Source organism: Chaetodon trifascialis, chromosome 9 (assembly GCF_039877785.1).
Source record: "Chaetodon trifascialis isolate fChaTrf1 chromosome 9, fChaTrf1.hap1, whole genome shotgun sequence".
In the NCBI taxonomy this organism is placed as follows: Eukaryota; Metazoa; Chordata; class Actinopteri; order Chaetodontiformes; family Chaetodontidae; genus Chaetodon; species Chaetodon trifascialis.
This window is the reverse complement of record NC_092064.1, coordinates 25,192,004-25,213,892: the sequence shown is the minus strand read 5'-3', so window position 1 is coordinate 25,213,892 and position 21,889 is coordinate 25,192,004. Positions and strand designations below refer to the sequence as shown.

The window sequence follows — 21,889 nt, the reverse complement described above, 5'->3', positions numbered from 1 at the left end:
ATCTCCTTCCTGCCCCTTCAAACAGAAATGTACTATCTTGGTTGAAACATGGCCAGTTAGTGATTTCAAGCTCAAAAAATGAGTGGTGTTGTTGCATAAAAGCAGTAACTAACAAAGACATCATTACTCTGAGAGGCACTGTGGGTGCGCACTGTGGCGTGACAGAGGGAAGCCAATGTCGGAAGACTTAAAGCAAACGAGCGGTGACATGGCAGATGAGAGCAAAAAAGGATACTTTCCTGGAACTCTTACAGCCACCCTGTAGTTCTGGAAGCTCTTACTGGGGTGGAAGTTGAAGATAAAGAGCACATTTGCCCTGTCAAACACAATGACCTTGTCCTCTTCATGCTTGGCGCTCACAAAGGCCTGGAGGAGGAGAAGGGAGAGGGAAAAAAGGTAATAAAATATTTCTTCATGAATAGTCATTACCTTTCTCATCTTGGATTTAGAGACTTATAATGGGGCACATTATATCAGCGGAGTCCACATTTCCAAATAGGCTGAGCAGCATTCCCACATCAAATTTCAGGTGGCACTCATCAGCAGAAGGCAGCGGCCCAGGTTAGCGCGAGGCACACGCTGTCAGCTTTAGACAGCTGCACATGATACAGCCGCCACTCTGCTGTGGAGCGAGCTACTGTTAACGTGTCATTAGCAGAGATTATCAATGTCACCCAACCCCCTATTTTTAGTGCCTTGTTCCCCAAGCCAATTTCAGGGCAGCATATTCACGGCTGAATGAGAAGATAAGCACCCCTTCATCGGACCGGCAGAGAAGATGGACGTTAAGGATTGAGCTGACAGCCTGGAGTCTTTTAACAGGTCCATTTCTGCATTAGACGTCCACAAGTTTGGGGTAAGCTCCTCTGACTGGCTGTAACTACTTCAGCCTCGGAAAACAAAGATAACCTGCATTCATCAAGACTGTGATAACCATGAATTGTGATTATATTCAGAATGTGTTGATGTTTACTGGAAAAGTGTGCACCATGAAAAAGATCTCCCTGTGATGCAAACATATGGAAGCATATGTATAAGCACATGTCTTCTAGTTGGACGTTAGGTGCAAGCGTATGTTAAGTTTCTCTTTCTGTCACAGCCTGCAGCATCATTCTGACCTGAAACAACAGTTTTGATGAAACATAGCCATGAAAGCATGAGTAAATCTCTACAGTAGCTCCATTTGTGACCTCAGCGCTCCGAGTGAAAGTATTTTTGTGAAACCACTGTTCAAATCCAATTCTTCCTCAGACTGCGACCCTCCTCTCCGCTCCTTTTCTTCACTGGAATGCAAGTTAAGTCAACTGCAGTGCAGCCAGCACAGTTTGAGGAAAAATTGGATTTAAATGTGGGTTTTGCCCCTCTGGCAAACATTTTATGTTTCCAGGGAGACAGGAGACATTGAAAACACATTTGAAGATGTAACCCACTGCAGATGAGAGGTCAAATAATGTTTCGACTTTTCCCCTAAGGTTTGCTGAGGGGATGCTATGTGACCAAATTGCTGAGTGACATCCAGTGACCTCAATATTAGAAAATGTTTCTCTCATAATTCAAACAAAAATCAAAGCACTGTCATTCACAGACAGCGTTTACGATGGCAATAAAGATATATTTAAGTCATATTACCAATAAAGTATCTTAAGGTTAACTGTAATTGTTCATCTCTCAGTTAAGTAATGCTGCTATAAGTAGAGGACCACTCTGGACGCCACAGTCTGCATGCTAGTGTGTACTGGTTTATTTACACTTCATCACAGAGGGAAACCTCAAGTGATGCTATCTCTGCACTAACAGGAGCTTCGGTTCATGTCCAGAGTTCGGTCTTTTGAAGCTCACAGCTGCACATCTTCAAAGAGGTGGGCACAAACCACACTTTTCAGCAAAGTCCCTGCATGTTTCCACTTCCACTTAGTTCACTTACACCTGCGGACAACAGGGAGAGCTGCTGACAGATCCTCTTCTGCTTCTCATTTTAACTACAGAATGCCCTTGGATCCTCCCACCGCGGTGAAATATTGAACCGAGCGATGGAATATTCCCACTAAGCACGATTACCTTGGCAATGTCATTGATAAGCTGTCCAGAGGATTCAGACTCATCTGGTTATTACAGCAGAATCTCTGAGCAGTTATTGGCATTATCTGTGAGTGATGTTTTTGTGATATTGCATCAGTCCTTGAATAAGAAATTTTTGTCTTAGCTGTTTCTGAGCACAGGCTGAGACCAGAGCGCAGGGTCAGCTGCAGAAACCCCCGCAACTGATTTATTATCGATGACTTCAGTCTGGTGTTCAGACCACTTACACGTGTTATATAATGCTTATTTTGATTCATGAGTCTACTTTGACTCCACCTCCTCCCTCTTGCCACTGATTGTTGGGTCTCTGTAGAGTAAGTTTGTGGACTTCACCGGCTCTATATGGAAAGTATCCTGTGACAACTTCTGTTGTGATTTGGCGCTAAATAAATAAAACTGATTGCTATAAAAAGTCTACAGATTTCAAAAATATATTTCTCTCCAGTTGCTCTTTTATTACGAGTGAGACAAAGAATTCAAGGGCCCATGATTCATCGATTAATTCATTTTCTGTCCAACCAACGGTCCAAAAGTCCTTCATTTACAATCACAAATGACACAGAAAAGTAGCAAATCCTTACATTTGAGAAGATGGAATTACTGGATTCATTGATTATCAAAATAGTTTCTTTTGATCGACTAATTGATGAATCGACTAATTGTTGCAGCTCAGATAATACCCACAGTGAGGTTAAACCTGTGGGAAGGTGTTTTGGGCTAGGCTGAAATGGGCTTATTTGGGTTAATAAAGGCCGGTGGTGAATTTGTGTCCATCAGGAAATTGGGAGACTCTGTTATGGAAAATCTGCTCAATCTCATGATTATAGCCAAAGAAAATATGCAACTTCATGTAATCCTCTCTGGCCTTCCATAAGATGTAACTACTGTCCTTATTAATTTTCATGACTGAGAGCACTTCAACAGAGTAAACTCTCCAATATTGAGAAATTAATCCATGCTAACGAGAACTTTTTACATAATGTACCTTAGTGGGAATGACAGACAGACAGACAGACAGACAGACAGAGAGACAGACAGACAGACAGACAGACAGACAGACAGACAGAGAGACAGACAGAGAGACAGACAGAGACAGGCAGACAGACAGACAGACAGACAGACAGACAGACAGACAGACAGACAGACAGGCAGGCAGGCAGACAGGCAGACAGACAGACAGACAGGCAGACAGACAGGCAGGCAGGCAGGCAGGCAGACAGACAGACAGACAGACAGACAGACAGACAGACAGACAGACAGACAGGCAGGCAGACAGGCAGGCAGGCAGACAGACAGACAGACAGACAGACAGACAGACAGACAGACAGACAGACAATGCACAATCTAACAGAATCCTTTTACACGTGACTTCAAGTAAGGAACCAAAGAAAGAACACAATTTGATTATACCTTAAGATGCAACACAGAGCTGCCATCTGCTATACAGTTCCACATATTAAAAGAACAGAAGCAGCCAAGAAAAACAGCACCGAATGTGTAGCAGGTCAGTACCGGAGCCAAATGCATGCGTCTTCCCTGCCAGTGGCATCCTTTGGGATCACCATTCCCTCCCATTCCCCCTAAAGGGAGCTCAGAAATCAGCCAGGTTCCGCTTTTCCTTTGCCTTACCTCCAAAGCTCTGTTTCATCCAGTTGTCAAGGGTGTAAGAGGTTCCAGTAAGTCAGAAAGCACTTTTGATTGATAGACCAATATACAGAAATTATGTTTGTGAACCAGACATGTTTCTAATTACGCTGTCTGATCCGGTACATTTCCTTTTTTGCTGCTTTTATCTGTCTGTCGAGGAGAAATATGCAGGTCAGAGTGTAACACAGCTAGGTGAAGTAGCTCTAATCTGAGGACTGATTCTGGGGGCTCTGAGGGGGGGTATTTTTGAATCAATTACACAGACTCACTTCTAATCCCTGTCAATTTAGCCATACTCTCCATTTACATTATCCCATTACTTTGCAACCAGCCCCTCCAGAGAAAGACATGATTTTTTTCTCCCATAGAATTTAAATGCAGGCAAAGAGAAAAGCTGCAGGATGAGAGTGAAATCTATTACTGTTCACCTTGACAGCAGCCTGAGAAAGAGGACATTTACAAAATGAATTCTTTTATGGTGTATTTATCTCCACCGGCGTGAGAACTACAGTATGCCCCAACGTGGAAACAGGAAAAGTGTATCAGTGTGTAAAGATGTTGGCTTCAGGGTAAATTCATTCTTAAAAAATAATCAGAAATGTGCTAAATAGATGATCACATTAGTCCAGTTTGATCTAATCTGTACTGGCTTCCTGTAACATTTCGAATTGGTTTTAAGGTCCATCCTTGTATACAAAGCCTGTGACGGGCTAGGACCAAGCTACATTGCTAACTCTCTTTCTCACCAGTTGCATTCAAGAACACTGTGATCATCTGCTGCTGGTTTATTGGAGGTTCCCAGTGACAGTCGAAAAGAAATTGGGGAGGCAGCTATACATATCAGGGAAGCCAGTTTGCTGAGTATTTTAAAAACAAAGCTAAAAATGTATCTCTTCACTTCGCAGGTAACTAGTGATGACTTTCCCGATACGGGCCTGAAACCTTTGTGCTTCACCTGACGCTTATGCACTGCTGCTGCTCCTCTTTTAAAATGTTGTGTTTTACTTGATTTTCAACTTTATTTAATTACATTTACTCAGTGGTTTTATTTTCCATCTTATGCATCGTCTGGATTTTCATTCCTTTACCATTATTAGCATTTTTTGCATGAAAGGTGCTATACAAGTAAAATGTAATATTATTATTATTAAATAATTTATGAACAATTGGCTGCATCACCAGATGTTATCATGTATTCTGTAGGCAACTAAAAATTCTCCTGTGATTTACATTGACAGTGTCTGCACAAAGCCTACTGTACAGTGGGGGTGTGGGGTCCTTACAGGTGGGGCAGCCAGCCAGCCGTACTTGTCTTCAGTAAGGTTCATGTCCCGGTCAAAGATGTAGAGCTGACAGTAGCGGAGGTGATCCATATCCACGAGGTTAAACTGCCGCCGGGCATAGTGGTAGCTCTGATTGTTCCCCTCTCGAGGGAAATCCAGCCACTCAGGATGGCCAAACTCATTCCCTGCAACACAGAGAGTGTTATTAAAGAATGTACATAATGAAGGGAGAGGCACACAGGATCTGTGAATTAGCATACTCGCTATATAAGGTTCTTCTTGGGTTTTGTGCAATTTTTAACAAGACAAAAAAAGACAGATCAAAGGGACCAGTCAGCGACAGCCTACGACCTTTTCATAACCCCAGCAGAGGCTACTACTTTCCATATTAAAAAAAAAAAACTGAGCCACAAAGCTCCTTTTCCACAAACATCTTCACCAACTACAGTGTGCCAACCTTGCTGTCACCCAGGAACCTTGAACCATGAATAAAACTTTAAAAAAGCCAACACAATTAACATTATTGTGCAAATAAAACCCATAGCTTTCATTCCAGTCTAATTTTTTCAACAAATATATGCAAAACTAATTCATCAGGATATATTTCTATATTATTTCTTCATAACAGATAGCAAACTGCATGCCAATGCTGGAAGAAGGACTAAAGAAAGATATATATAATATTAATATTAAGTCTGACACAAATAAGCACAAAAAAGAGAGAATTCTGCTAATTCTCTCTCTCTTTATCACACTGCTGATTATTTCCCATTTATCAAAGCAGAAGTACACAGACTGGATGTAAATCTGAATGCAACTGCAACAATGTAGGAAACAACGGTCCTGTTACTACTACGCTGTCAAGCCAGGAGATGAGATAATGAATCCGTCATCGGGTGTCACGACAACATCATAAAACAACAGCCAAGATAATTGAATTCCCGGCAGAGGAAGAAACACACAGACAAGAGACAGAGGAAGATGCATGACAACAGAACACAGGCTAGTTGGTTTTTTGGTGGTAAGAGCCCCTCCACCCCCTCAAAAAAAAAAAAAAGAAAAAGAAAAGAAAAAAGAGTGATGGGATGAAGTGGAACAGACAGGGACTGACAGCAGATTCTAATGAAATACATTATGTAGGTGTTAAAGAAGTAGCAAACAATGAGGCATGGACTGCCAACAGAACGAGCCCACTGCAACACTTGCCTAGGAATTAGGGCAGCAAAGACATGCAGAGAGAGAGAGAGAGAGAGAGAGAGAGAGAGAGAGAGAGAGAGAGAGAGAGCCTTTTCTTGTGACATCTGCATGAATAACAAGCCTCCCACACAGCTGAACTTGAAATGTAAAGGAGAAAATTACACCTCAGACTTGCAACACTGGCAGTCAAAGGCAGATTTCTTTTCCCGTGCACTGCACCAAGAGGGCCGCGTACGCCACACAATCATCATGCATCTGAAGTTCCTGCATTTTCTCACATGCAAATAATCTCATCAAGCACCAAGACCTTTACTGTATGTGTTTGTGGGAAAAGTCAAATGTGCGATGCATGGATACGGCTTTCATTACTCCTCATGAAAAAGTAAACAAGTTCAAACAAAGTGCATTTTACATTTTAATGAATATTCTCAAATACTAAATTATGAATGCAGTTTTTCCTCATTCATCAAGTTTTAGTTACAATTATTCTTTTAATCAATGCAGGGTTATATAAATAATCAGATATATATATGTGTGTGTGTGTGTGTGTGTGTGTGTGTGTGTGTGTGTGTGTGTGTGTGTGTGTGTGTGTGTGTGTGTGTGTGTGTGTGTGTGTGTGTTTTGGTATATCCTATTTTTTTTAAGGGCAATGCAGCCTTTTAAATGTTGGCAACACAGTGCCCTCAACCAAAACTGTGACTTCTCTTAATAAATTAACAGTAAGTAACATAAGCTTATGGAGATATGAGATTGCAAACTGATAATTTCGCTGTCCTAAATGTGGAGAGAATCAATTATTAAGAACAGCCAAATTTTGTGGCTGTTAGTAACAGGCCGTGAGGTATACTCATTTAAATTTTCAGACTTTCTGTAATGATGGCGCTTCAGTGCAGGTCATGAGGTGAGCAAAATAAATATGATTCTTCCTGGTAAAAGCTGATTTGTTTTGGAGATGCTGACCATTACAAGTTTGGTCTTAATGTGCCAGGGGGAAGGTCAGAAGATCATTAGCTTTCTTCCTTGTTGGAGTGTCAGTGAACATGAATTTTTTTTGCCAATGTGACTGTCAATTTTTAAGATATGATGGTCACAAATGATAGGGATAGGAAGTTATGACAAATTCTTTGAGGGAGAAGCACCACATTGATGAAATAGCACAGTCTCTGGTAAATACAGTATAGATTATCGTCTATAGAAGTTTATGGATGACTTTGGATCCTTGTGGTGTGATCACCCTGATTACTTTTTGCTGCATGAGAAGATCAGCTGGTGCGCAGCAGTTCTGCTTCAGACGTGCTTCATTCTCCATTCCCAGAAATAGCCACTGTGTGTTTTTACAGAGTGAAGTTAGCTGCATGCACTCAGCCGACTGGATTCAGCCTATCCAACCCTGCTGGAGCCTGTGTAAGAGCAGCAATGATCCCGCTCCTCATCTACTTTTCTCTGCTCCTATCCAGATTTGCTCATCAGTGTCACCTCATGGCCGAGCGTGCTGTCACTGCACGGCATCAACATCCAGCCTGAATGTATGGGCCATATGGCTTTGTCATTAGACGACAAGCAGACAGCAGTGCTATAATTGCTTTCCACATTCACTATGGATGCAGCTCCACTGTAATCACAGTCAGGCATACTGTACTGTAGAGCGAAAGGAGCCCTCTGTCCCTTCCTGGATCCTTGCTAATGCGTCCTCCCTTAGCAGCTGGAAGACAACTCCTCTTGGCAACACTGAAGACATTGTCCTCTTGTCTTTCACATTCTGGGGTGAGTCAGGTGAGTACGCTCTGTGAGACTTCCCCAGTGCTCTGATGTCCATGTCTCAGAGCGTCAGCAGTAAGCTTCACCCTTTTGGCTCTCCTCACTTTCTCTAAAGGGCATCTCCAAGCCAGTTTTCATCACCCCAGAGCCTGAAGAAACCAAGGAGTGTGTGAGGGCAAGAGTCTCTTAAAGGTTGTGGCTCCCACGAGTTGTTTTTTATATCCGCCTTAGCTAGGCAAATGAGCAATTTCACCATGGATGTTCCAGTAGCTGTGGGCTGTGTCATGGCCCCGGCCACAGGTTGGCTGATATGACTTGTAGGCATGACTGCCCTTAAGCAAAAAGACGATGAAGTTCTTGTGAAAGCTCTGCTGCCACTAGAGGGACTCTTTGAAGTGTATATCTCCCCAACTAGCATGCATCTTCAGAGCCTCGAGGAAGAAATAGTCCCTTCCTCCACTGTCCAAATCATCCTCCTGCTCTGCTCAACAATCATACCACTGCACTGCTGGGCAAACTTTGAAGGAAACACAGAATGAATTGTTTGATTACTGATGTGTAATGAACTGAGAACCTTGTATTGAGTAAATATAATGTACTGTTAGCTCTTAGCCACCCCTGAACTATACATGTTTTGGTGCAACATTGGGGTATTTGGAATGACTTGGATGCAGGCGGCGCCGTGATGGACAACCCAAGGTACTGGGGAAAATTGCTGCAGGCCAGTGGTGCCTGGGCTTGCCTCTCAAAGGTTGGCTCTTGACAGGGACAAATGGGTGTGTAAAGACCTGATAACAGCTGTTGTGCAGAGCATACAAGTTGCAGATGCTCAGTCCACCATTGAAAGCCAGAAGGCTGAATTAGTTTGCTTTTCATACACCTGGCTCTCTGCAGTAACCTTGATTTCTGAAACAAAGCAATCCAGTCTCAGAGATTAAAAGAAACACAGCATATAACACATACCTAGCTGTATTTCTTCAGAAGATGTGTGGCATTTTGAACTGAGCTGATGGGCAACTGGGGGTTCCCTCCACATCTGTGCTTAGCTCTGGACACCAGGAGTTTAGAGACTTACTACGTGACACTTTTACAACATTAATAGAACGCATGTGTTATACAACCTTTACATTTTTTCATGCAACTTCACCCCTTCCTGACTGATATACTGTTTAATGGTCTACAGTCATTCAGCATTTAAAGCAGACTGTGATGTGAGGTCCCGCTGTCCCTGTTCCTTTGTTTTACTGCATAAAGAGGTGTGGTTGAACTGCTTTATAGGCATATGAGGTGTGCACATTTTAGAGGGCAATGCCTGTGTGAAATATAAAAACAGTCAGACGTTGTTACTGGTTGTTAGATGACAGAAGGTGCTTGGTTACAAGTTACCCTCCATGTATTTGATGAGGAGTCGCTTCAGTGCATACGCAAGGGCATGCCTATAGGGCTACGTAAGCTCATTCTCGCATAGATGCACATTTCAGTATAAGGAACATGGAAAATTTGTGGGTTAAGCCTACAGACCCTGATTTTAGGGCTCTACTTGTAAGCCTAAAACTAGAGTTACAAAGGAAAACTATATGTTGTCTATTCTCAACCCACTTGAAAAGGCAAGTGTGACACACACGGCTGCGCTGAATGAAAGATGTCAAGGACATGCTACAATCCGACATCCTTCCTTCAAGAAGAGAAACATGACGTCTTTTTTTATTTTACAAAGGCAGTCATAGTCGGCATAGCAATCTCTAGATTCAGGAAGAATTCAGATGATATCAAGACATGTCAAGAGGGAGCAATGGCATAAAAGAATCCTCTCAAACACTGTGCTCCAGGCTCCTCCCTTTAAGTAGCACCTAAGGAATAAGCCCCATGATTACCTCAGGGATCTCATTCTCAAGGAGAAAAAAATCCACATTCAGATGCTCTTACACTGTCAGACATCAATATGTGATGTTCAATGCATAATTTACTATTTTGGTGTACCTCAGTCTGGATCGACAACTACTTTTGATTTCCTACATTTCCCAGAATGACTTTCGACACGCCCGAGGGAAATGGGCTCTCTGTGTTGCACTGTGTTGCATACAGTATGTGTAGGTGGGTTGGAGTGAGTGCAACCACAGTAGTATTATACATTTTCTATTGAAGAGGAAGTAAGGAGAAAGAAAAAAAATCGGTATCGGTGTGTCACGCACAGTTCAGATTGCAAAAAAAGACATCAAAGAGGTTACATGCCACTGATTACATAGGTATTCAAACTACGTGTAATGACTCTATCCACAGCTGAGTCCCAATTCCACACTACACACCACCTCTGAGCAGGTTTTGAGGATGCAGCATATTGATACTGGAATACTAAATCTTGCTTTGTGAGCGTGCTGTTCATGGACTCTGTTGTCCCAAATGTAATGCACAAAGGAAATGGTGGAACTATTCACAGCCGCAAAAAAAAACAAAAACAAAAAAAAGACAAACAAACAAAAAAATGCGGACAGTGATTTAAAAAAAAAACTTTGGGAAAATCTCACAAAAACAACTGGAAAAAGTGTTTGCTTTCTCTTGAAGTTTAATTAGCAGCAGTTTTCCAAAGCGGAGTTTGATTGACATGTGTCAGCTCACGTCTTAAATCACCTCTACGTAGAAAACGAAAGGTACTTTGATTTCTTGGATACAGAACAGTAAACTCTAAAAATGTGTATATATTGCATGCTGTATGCAATTAGTGAGTAATTTGGCTTTGGCTCCTTCCAGCTGTTTTTCAAAGAGGGCACCAGGTGATTCCCAGATTAGTTTCTACTCTCGAGCTGAAGATGTGCTTATTGGGAACTAGTTTTTGGGGCTGAGAACCCTCCATGACACATGATCCCCTCCAGACCAATGTGGAGACGTCCTTGCTTCTCCATTTTCAGGATGTTAGCTTGCTTTCTGCAGTTTAAACAAACTCTGACTCAGTGAGAACACTAAACAATTTTGCATAATTTGTCTGCTGATTATGACAACAATTTCCCTCAATCATACTGTCAGTACAAGTTGGCTCATTTCCGTCTGCTGTCTCCATCCTTTAGTCATTATTCATGACAAGTAAAGTGAGGTTACAGTCTGAACTGCTGCTCATGACCAACTACTTCTCTTTGTGGGAGCTTTTTGTGACCACCAGGGAAAATAACTAAAGGCTTCAAGCGCCGGTAAGCACGGCATCGCTTTCTGTTGGTCTCTGAAATAGATTTTGTTTTGATTTCCCCCACGGGCCTGTGTAATGCTGATGATGCAGAATAGGTCACTGAAACTCAAACTGAAAATGAGTTACCTGTCAATCCATGTGACTTTATGTTTACAACTCTTGGTTTGTTTGTAATAAGTCAGCATGAACCCTAAATGGGCTAGAACCAAGAGGAAACAATGGATCATTTTTTCTTTAGTTTAGACTGGGGGAACTGAACTACAGGCGTGAACACAGTCAGGGCAAAATAATGAGCTGCACTCAAAATATTTCAACGTGATGTGACTTCATCTCTTGGCCCACACTTGACCTGCACAAATAAGAGCCCCACCACATAACAGAATGCACCCAGAAATGCAAAGATTTTTGCTAACAACTACCTAACAGTGTGAGCATGTTTAAGAGCAGACTCCTCCATTAATGATAAGTTATTCCTTATCTTCCACTTGAGAGTGTGAATAAGGCATGTGGAAGCAGGAGGGGCATGCACGCTCACCAACATACACAAATACACAAGGGTTAGAGAATAAAATATGACCTGCCTAATCTGGGTCTGAGACTGCGAGCCCAGATACAAGCTGATGCTTTGATAAACGTTTTCAAAAAAGAGCTACACCTCATTAACAGTGTGCTGCAAGTGCAAAGTGCCTCTTTTGCTTTTATCTACTTTCAGTTTTCTGATGTTATTATTTTATAAAGTCTAGTGCAGATGATTGATTTCCTGTACAGGTTGATTTACTGGCCAGTGGAGGCCTCTGACTCCTCATTTCAGCTTTAAAGAAACACATTGGACACACCTCCATTAGGTAATCATTTCTCCTCTACGCCTTGATAACACAGCAATGTTCCTCCCATATGCCTGCATTAATCACCATGTTAATAACCTTCCTCTGCATCCTCACAGCTGAAGTAAACCAGATAGTACACTCGGTACAAGGATGAAATATGAAGGATTCTCACCACACACATAAATAAAATCATCATTTGTGTCTCATAATATGTCTGGGGAACTGTTGGGGAACTGTTATCTGAGATAAAGGCGCTTTCATATAATATATGCAACGATTTTTTCTTTAACAATCAGGATTATTCCAGTTTTTACTCTTGACTCTGACTGCAGTGAAGTCAGACAACTACAGCAAGTATGAGAGGTCACAGATGAAGCAGGAAGTCAGTCTGTAAACTGTGATGGATGTTAATACTGAACAGTTAGTAGGTTTACTGTTTGCAGCTCGTTTTCTCTTCCAAACAAGTTTGGCTGGCGCGGGGGTTTGTTTAAAACTCGTATGACCTGACAGCTCATGTTTCTTGCTCCACTGAAGTTCTTAACTTGGAGAGGGCAATGCTATTATTCCTGATAGGACTGATGGCCAAACTACAAAAGAAAAAGCCCAAATTGTAGCATATTAGATCATTCAGGGAAAAACAACAATTGAGGCTTTTAGCCATTTCAGCAGCATGGCTCGAGGGATGGCAATATCGCTTTGGTCCAGGCTGAAAAACCTCAGTAACTATTCAAAGTCTCAACTATTGGTCGAAGTGATATCAGATATGGTTCATGTGTTCATCCCTCCCTCAGGCTGAATTTTAATCTACCGCCATCATCCAGTCAGAATTTGAAAAACTAATGACGTTCCCGGCAGCTTCCACTTAACTTTGTGTTTAGTGCTAACTAGCAAATGTTAGCTTGTTAACACGCTAAACTGAGATGGTGAACATGGTAAACATTACACCTGCTTAACATTGGGAGTCTAGAAGTGCCATTGTGAGCATGTTAGCCTGCTACAGTTAGCATTTAGCTCGAAGGGCCAATGTGCCTTGACACCTCACAGAGTCACTAGCATGACTGTAGATTCTCAATCTTCTAAAACAAAATTTAAGTATCCAATTACAAGTTAATTTCACGATGCCCTCTTCTGCAATTAAGCTGTCGAGTTAAGACCAAAATAAAAGAAAGTAATTTTCCTTTAGGAAGTTGTACCAAAATTTTGCATCCCTGCTAAAGGGTGGAAAAAATAACTCAAATTCTGTTAAATAATGTCAATGTTCAAATTTATAGTGGGTCCAATAACGGTTTGATTAATGGGGGGCAACCATGTTTACACAAGATTATGTCGGACAGCTTTTCAGCTGGCACATACCATTACTCCTCTACACGGCCCTGCATCAGATAAGGGCCTGACAGTGACACAGTCCCCTCAGTAATTAGCAGCACAAGCAGGAGCCAAGGATCAATGTGTTTTCCATTGGAGGGGCTCTGGCAAAGGGAGATCAATGAGGAAATCAGAGGGGATGGTAAGGCGAGAGTCACAGAAGGTTTCAGATGCAGTGCAAAAAAAAAACAACAAGAAACTGCAAACTTGATGCAATGATTATTTGCACTTGCTAGATTGATTTCTTGTTACTGTGTTAATGTACACTCCCGCTCCCAGTTTGCACATTAAATAAGCATTACTGGTCCAACAGCAGTGGTGGGATTGCCTCGTCCGAGCACAACCACAAGCCTGTAAGCACAGTTAGCTCTCAGTGAGATTATCTATTTGAAATGTATGAGGAGGAAGCACTGGTCTTCAATTCTCGGTCCAAGGCTGCAGTATAATGGCTGCCTGTTGCATTGTAGCATCCCATGAATACGAGTGAGTGCTGGGAGAAGTTTTTAGCTCCATAATTTAAACTGTAAATCTGCAAGGTTATCTTAAGTCTCTGCAAGGCCTGAAAGTCAGGAAATGCGAGCGCCTCCATTCTGATGTAATGATAAAACCACTGAGGCGTTTCATTACTGCCACGCCACTTGGTGCTTTAATGTCATTGACACTGCAACATCCTTTACAGTGTCCATCTTACAGCATCTCAAATATGGATGCTCCCTCTGTCCTCTTGTTGTGTGGTGTTTACTATTGGTCATGAACAAATAAACAGGTTTTTCTAGGCCAGACACTTCAAATTGATTTGCTTGTTCAAACAATTTACTCTTGCTCAGCACTGACTAAATGACTCCCTTCATTGATCCATTGACACGCCATGTCATCTTAGATCAGCTTGATTTTATTTTATTTTTTCCTTTTCTTGAGCATCTCGCCAACGCCTGCCTGATTGCCTGAGCTTTGGAAAGTTCTCAGGGATGAACTTCAGTGTGTCTTTGTAGACTTTGGAACTTTCCCCCCCGATTTTGTGTTCTTCAAGAAAAACTTTTAACTTTCATTCATTATTACTGTTATCAAAAGATGATAGCACCATTCTTTTAGTCAGCCAGACAGCAGTTCTCAGACGAGAACAATATTCCTTTCTCTGGCTCCTTAATACTTGGTCTCCTTTCCATATCTCTGCTCTTCAAACCACTGAGCATTACTTGACAGAATGGGGTAAACAATTGAAAAAGGGTTGAATTGTGAGTTTGCCTTATTTGTCTGAGTAATCCCGCAGACTCCAATTCAAGTCAATGGAACAAAATAAGCTATAACTGTTAGGTGACCATTCTGAAATTTTACTTTATCTAGCTAGTTTTCCTGTTTTCAGCTCTGCAAAGACCAAAGAGTTTGTCCTTTCTCCAAAATCTATGACACAACTCCTGACAAATTCACTGATGTATAAAACATTTACAGCCAGGGAGTGGAGGACAGTCACGTATGTAATAGAGTATCCATAAATTCCTGCATTAAAACTGGTAATAAAAGGCTTCCAGTCCGGGCTGGAGCAAACCACATCAGCAAGAGGAGTTATCTTTGATCTGGAGGTTAAAAACTGCTCGAAGCCAGCAGGAAGAGAAGCAAGATCACTATTAGGGGCAGTTTCTGCGAGGCAACCACAGACATGAATCCACTTACACTGTATCAAGGCAGGTGAAGGACGTGGAGGGGATTTACAGACAAATCCACTGGTTACAATTCAAAGTGAAAATATATACATAATAATATATATATACTGGATAATTCACAGAGAAGACATGTGGAAGATGCAAACACAAGGACTTACAATGTACAGGCCAATGGGAGGAGTGAACATGTAATTAGTACATAGGTCATTGTACAGAACATTTACTACATATATACACACATGTTATTTATAGCACTACTTAGACAAGACAGACATCCACATAATTGCAAAAATATTAATGAGAAGAATACTCTGGTTGTGATTGTGCTGTTTCTAGCTTTTGTAAGAGAGCAGCTAATTCTCCACAAAAAGTGGCTGAACTGGACTTGTTTTAATAAAAACAGTGAGTTGCATGTCCCTCTCATGCTCTTTTACTGCTGCCCAAGCCAGACTGAAGCATTCTGATGTGCAAAGAAAGCAATGCAACAACTAGCTCGAGCTCCTTGTTGATGGCATGCTGGCTAAATCAGTCGTCAACTGAACAACAGTCATAGTGTCTTTTCTTTTTCCCCACTCTAATGTTTATCTTTGTAATAATATATGTGACCAAACGATGCAAAACATGTATGGGATATGGCTAGAATGGCAGAGAGAGAACTGATTGACGATTGATGAAATCAATCAAATTGACATTTCAACATTTCACGCTTCTGATGCTGCACTCATTGGTGGAAAGTAAGACGGCATCGAAAATCCACGAGAGACAAAGCACCAGGAGTACAGCAGAGTGTGCCTTTTAGCTGTACTTTAGCCAGAGAATCAGATATAATTACTATCAACTGTCCTTCAAGTGCCCACATGGGGTCAGTTCTCTGACATCCTGTTCATTACGAGCTGCCCTGTTATGATTTTCCATCGAGAATGTCTACTTTGATTGTGCTTGTGCTTGGTTTCCCCCCACACATCAATCCACTTAGCAGAAATTCATAAGGTGTTTCACTCTTTTTCCTCGACTAAGGATGGACATCGCAGTGAATACTGAGTGGTGGTGACTCCAGAGAGGCAGTGGAGGCATTGTAGAAACACTTGGCACTCAGTGCTTGACCGGATCACCTTGTCACCAGGTGGAGCTAAAATGCTGCGGATCACCAGTGTAGGCTGTATCAACATTAAGCCAGAGAGTGGCACATGAAAAAAAATATATTCCCTTCAACCAAGGTGAACTTCCAACATCATTAATTATCACTTTATTATCTTTAGCGGCAGGCCTTGATAAAGCCATGCCACAGCTCAGATGATGCGTTGAAAATGAGGAGCATCTCAAAAGTGACTGAGAACTGGATGCATTTGGAAAAAAGGGAACCTATCTGATATTAGACAACTTTTGTCCTGTATTTCACCATCAGCTCTAGAAAGTGAGCATAAATGTCAACCTCACTTCAAAAGGTTCCTTTGATGCTTATCATCAGCCTTGACTCATTGGTGGCAAGCTACTCCAGAGATATATCCATGAAAGAAATATAACAAATCTAATAACTGAGCACTTTAACCCAAATGGAAAATAAGTAGCAAGGACTACTTCAAGCTATTTTATGTCTATATGAATTAGGATATCTTTACTTAAAATCTGTTTGTGAAACTTGCAGTGAAGATAAAAAAAAACAAACACTGTGACATAATGATATGTATACTGTAAAAATAAATGGCACTATAGCACAGAGATAGCGCCCCTAACAGCAGCACAAATGAGCACAGTAGGGAGAGCTCATCAATTAAAAATTTATAGTGGAGCCTGTTTCTGCCTGTTGCCTGCGGAGGACTCGGACGGACAGGAGAATAAATGCATGTTTCTATCTGTTTGGTGAACACTCAGGGATTGTTGTGTCCGCCTGAGGGGAGAGGTTCAAACTCAGGGAGAGTGCAGCACACGAGAGAGATCTGAAACGATTCCCCTTGCCTCTTTTAATAAAAAATGAAGCAAACAGACGGACGCTGCCTCACCGTCATGACCTTCATCGCCTCTGGACTTTTTAATCTCACCTGGTGCGATTACATATCCGAGTGACCTGGTCACATGATTTGGTATGACATGACGTGGTGTGATTGTATGGCATGTAATGTGATGCAGTTTGATGTGTGGTGATACATGATGTGAGAGCAGGATCAACATGATTACACAGTGCACATCGTGAGCTTAATTGTTGGCATTTCGCTGATTTTATGGCTGAACTTTGAATTGGAATGTGTTTAAATGAAGTTCATCCATGCAAAAATACATGACAGTATATTATGGCTGCAACAGGCAACTCTTTTTATCAGAGATTAATGTGTGAATTATTCTTTTTCAATGAATCGATCAGTTCTTTATGCTGTAAAATCAGAAAAAAAATGTCATCACAATTTCTTAGAATGAAAAATTATGTTAAATTGCCTGTTTTGTCTGACCAGCGGCTCAAAAATCATCAATATTCAATCTGCGATGATATAAATCATACACTCTGTGCTTTTGCTTGCTAGTTGATCTGAATAAGTGACTAATTATCATAACTGCTCCAGACTCATTTTCAGTCAATGGGTTGTTTCAACCCTAAAATACTGAAGTGCAGAAAACAAGGGTAATACAATATTTCTTAATGGCTGCTTAGCATTATCTATTCTAGTCACAGGATCTTTTTTAGGGAACTGCGGGGTTAGATTCTCTGTGTTACCATGATGACTCACCCATGAAGTTGAGGTAGCCTTCTCCACCCAGACCGTGAGTGATGAGGCGGATCATCTTATGCAGCTGCAAGCCACGGTCGATGATTGGTGTCATGGGACTCAAGGAGCTCATGTTGGTGTACATCTCCTTGTCCATCAGCCAGAAAGCCAGAGTTTTATCCCCAACCAGAGCCTGGAAAGGTGTGTTATGTTTTATTACCCGCTGCACAGATAACGCAGACTCTATGGAAACAATGATACAGGATGTCGTTGAACACAGCCTACCTGATCGTGACTTTCTGCATAGGCTATGCATTTCTCTCCGTAGCGCCTGTTGGTCAGTGTGTGAACGATATTGCCAATGTTCCATTCCTCATCCTTTAACTCCTTCAGGATCTACACAGTGACAGAGAGGGGTTATTGAAAAAGGGTATGATAGATGTGTAACTGAGAGATCCATTCGGGCTCTGACTGATGTGTAAAGCTCAGTATTTCAGCTCTGCCAGTCTTTCTACCTTTTTTAAGTTTTCTCTGGGTTACACTTCTTTCTCAGATCAATCTCTGTTTTGACATCTCTATATCCGCACTGTGAGTTATGTCTACCTTTGAATGGCGGTAATGGAGTTTTTAATAACTTCACCACAGCCCATGGGTAGTAAGGCATCAGCTCTCCTCACCCCAGATGGGCAAGGTCAGAGCCTCTCATCCAAACGGTGGGATTCAACAATAAATCCAACCATGAAATCAATGCCCTGCCACTGGCCTGCCTACATGCACACTTTCTGCCAAAGGAATCGTTTTCACAGGTCAGAGGGAAATGGGGGGCCACCAACACATGCATCTCGAGCACATCTGCCCACACAGTGCTGCTAAACGGTCACCAAAACTGGACCTGATCACTCAAAGTTACACAAGCAAACGAGATCACAGGGCAGAGTAAAGATTACCACGTAGACAGTCATAGGCACAGAGGTGATGCAATAAACAAGGAAGATGCTAGAAAGCCACAGCATCAATATCATTCCTAAGTGGAAAAAAGGAGCGTTTATGCCCTCCAAAAACCCTTGGTGATGGACATGCAGCCTGTCTGATTGGTGGGGGAGTTGGCGAGCCCATCTCAGTGACAGGCTGAAGTCTGCTCGGTGGAATTGGCTGTGACAGCTGATTGACATGTCAGGAAACCTTTATATTACTCTACAGAGCCATAATCCTCTGAGTAAAGAGAGTAAATTGTGCCGATCAATATGTCTGAGATGAACTGGCTGGTCCACCTAAATAGAGGCTATCCCGCTCTATATATCACCATATGTTCACATTCGCTCTTCCTCACCTTAGCTTTGTGTGGCCATATTAGTCATTGCCACCAGAAAACCTCAGTGAGGCACTTATAATCTACAAATTCTCAGACCTTTTAACTCCCTCTGAGCTCAGCGCGCTGCCTCAGATCCTCAAGCCGAGCCGTGCTGGCTATTCTTCAGTTTTAGCTCAACATCAAATCTGATCAGGCCCCTGGCGCTGAGTAGCTCGGAACAATACATTGGAACAAATATTAGCATAATTTCTTAAATCCCATTTTAAATCACTAGTCAACAAGCAAGGTTTGTCTGTGTTTACCACCCCAGCTGGCAGGTTCCATCTGATGTCCACCGGATTTTAACAGTATGAAGATAACGCTTTTTGTAAACACCATGTACACCGCTTTGAAAGAAAATGTTAAGCTTATTGTGATTATTTGCTTATGTTTATGAATGCTAAACTCGCTCTTTTACCTTTGATTTCCTCTTATTGAAGGGAGTCATGAATAATTAATGTGAGAGAGAATACAAGATTTGAAGCCAGATTTTCAGGCACATTAAGGTAAAAGATGATAAACTAAGGATGCGTGAAGAATGATGGGAGCAAAGGAGGGTCAGTCCTCTCCAACATATCAAAAGGCAAAAATGCACGCACAATCAAAAGAAAACGAAGTTAATTTAAATCATTTGGCACCATTTTTCTTTTCAATCGAACCCTGAACATTTAACAAAAGAGATGACTTAGAGATACAAGCTCTATATTCAGCAGTGCTGTAAACTGGGAATGAGAAACACTACAGTACTTTTATAAACTGTATATATTGTGCATATACATAGTCCTAATATTTCTAAGGTGCAACACAACATGTCATTAGTGAGTTTTCTCATAAGAATATTAGCAACAGTACTTTTTTATGACAGTAGGGTTTTTATGGCATTTACTATTTCTTTTAGAATCAGTACAAATGTACATATAAATATCTAATTTTCTATTCTGTACCCTGTATACATTTTTATTTTGACCTCTTTGTGCCACTGTGCTTGCTCTTTGTAATACTTGCTGGCTGTAATGACTAAATATCCCCAGTGTGGGATCAATAAAGTCTTATCTTTTTTATCTTAATCAAGGCGGACGGGTGACCAAGACTCAAGTGTCTCGCTGATGCGTTTGGAGCATCCTGGACAATATTACAGTACAGTTAATATGTTGATAAGTTGTATGAAAGGTATGAAAATGAATCTCACTCCTGCAGCTAATCTTTAGAAAGCAACACCAACTGAAAACAAATGAACCCTCAAAATTACTCCCTTTTTTCCCCCACACCTGTAAAAGCTAAACAAGTGAATCAGGATCTACAGGAGGAGCAGGATTCACCCCAGAGATCATCCTCACCTCCTCCACATCCACGTACAATCAGACACTTTACACTTCCTTATGATTCATTACAATTCAATTCAACCGCAAAAGTGGTCTGGGAGCAATTAATCTGGGAGTGGGACTGTCAGAGCGGAGACAGGAGTGACTGGGTTGACGACTTCCCTACCACCAGCTCACCCACATCAGCCCCGACCAGCCGAGCTTCCTGGCACCACTGACACTCCACTTCATCAATGATAATGAGCAGTGCACAAATCTTACTTTACAAGCCTGCTGTCAGGAGCCAACCAGAGTGCCCAGATTAATTAGGCAGAGCCAGAAATAAAATCAAATAAAAAAAATCTTGCAGTGCGGGATGAGGTCATCTCGCCGCCGCTGACATGCTGTGACTGATTCAAGAGCCTCTCTGCGACCGTCACATGGCGCTGGGAAGGGCTCAGAGGCAGAGATGTGTTTAGTGTAAAGCTCTTGTTTTACATTTGGTGGCTGGCCCGAGCATCACGCCTCCTGTCTTTGCAAACAACAACTGCTGGAGCCGTGTTTGAGGTTGTGTTGCTATGGGGATATCCTCTCTTCACACATACAATGCCGCCCCCAGAGATGAGCCAAGAACGAAGGTGTGCAACTGTCAATCCCATGGATCAGGCTAATGCCTATATTTTCACAGTTTTGGGAAATTAATTGATATTAAACGGCGTGTTACTAACTTAGCTCCTTCCCCGGAGTCTCTGTGCTTTGTCGTCCTGCAGGTTCCCATGGACAGTGGCTGAATCTGGATTGTGGATTTCAGCTGCGTCTCCTGCCTTGGCCCTGCCTGACATCCACTGCAACTGCTACTGCTGTTATTACATCCACTGTCACTGTTACTGTGACTGCATGTCTGTCTCTCTGTCTCTGTCTCTCTCTCTCTCTCTCTCTCTCTGACTGCTTTTCTTTCTGTCTCTCTCTCTCTCTCTCTCTCTCTCTCTGACTGCTTTTCTTTCTGTCTGTCTGTCTGTCTGTCTGTCTGTCTGTCTGTCTGTCTGTCTGTCTGTCTGTCTGTCTGTCTGTCTCACTCTCTCTCTCTTGCTCTTCCTCTCTCACCCAACCGGTCGAGGCAGATGGCCGCCCACCCAGAGTCTGGTTCTGCTCGAGGTTTCTGCCTGTTAAAAGGAAGTTTTTCCTCGCCACTGTCGCCAAGTGCTTGCTCATGGGGGAATTGTTGGTTTCTTTGTAGATAAAAGAGCTTGGTCTGTACCAGCTCTATATGGAAAGTGTCCTGAGACAACTTCTGTTGTGATTTGGCGCTATACAAATAAAATTGAATTGAATTGAATTGAAAATTGAATTTTTCCACGCATATATCTCTGCCAGAGGCTTCGCTCAGCAGAACGACACTCCTCAGCTCACCTCTGTCCTCCTGGAAAAAAAAAAAGCCTTGTTGAAGAAGCCTGTGTGGTCTAAATCAGTTAACACCATACAAGGGAGGCCTCAGAGTGCAATTAGCTAATAAAATAAAGCAGGATGAGGCTGAAATGCTGCA

General features: G+C 42.0%; 1 protein-coding gene across 1 annotated transcript in view; it reads right to left on the bottom strand.

Annotated features, from left to right (window-relative positions):
* Positions 1–21,889, bottom strand: part of gbe1b (glucan (1,4-alpha-), branching enzyme 1b) — a 72,577-nt gene that overhangs the window by 17,321 nt on the left and 33,367 nt on the right. The window contains exons 11-14 of the mRNA XM_070971044.1: positions 17,980–18,090; positions 17,716–17,887; positions 5,010–5,194; positions 236–366 (exon numbers count right to left, since the gene is read on the bottom strand). Of these exons, the coding sequence (XP_070827145.1) occupies positions 236–366; positions 5,010–5,194; positions 17,716–17,887; positions 17,980–18,090 (599 nt within the window). The remainder of the gene's footprint in view (positions 1–235; positions 367–5,009; positions 5,195–17,715; positions 17,888–17,979; positions 18,091–21,889) is intronic.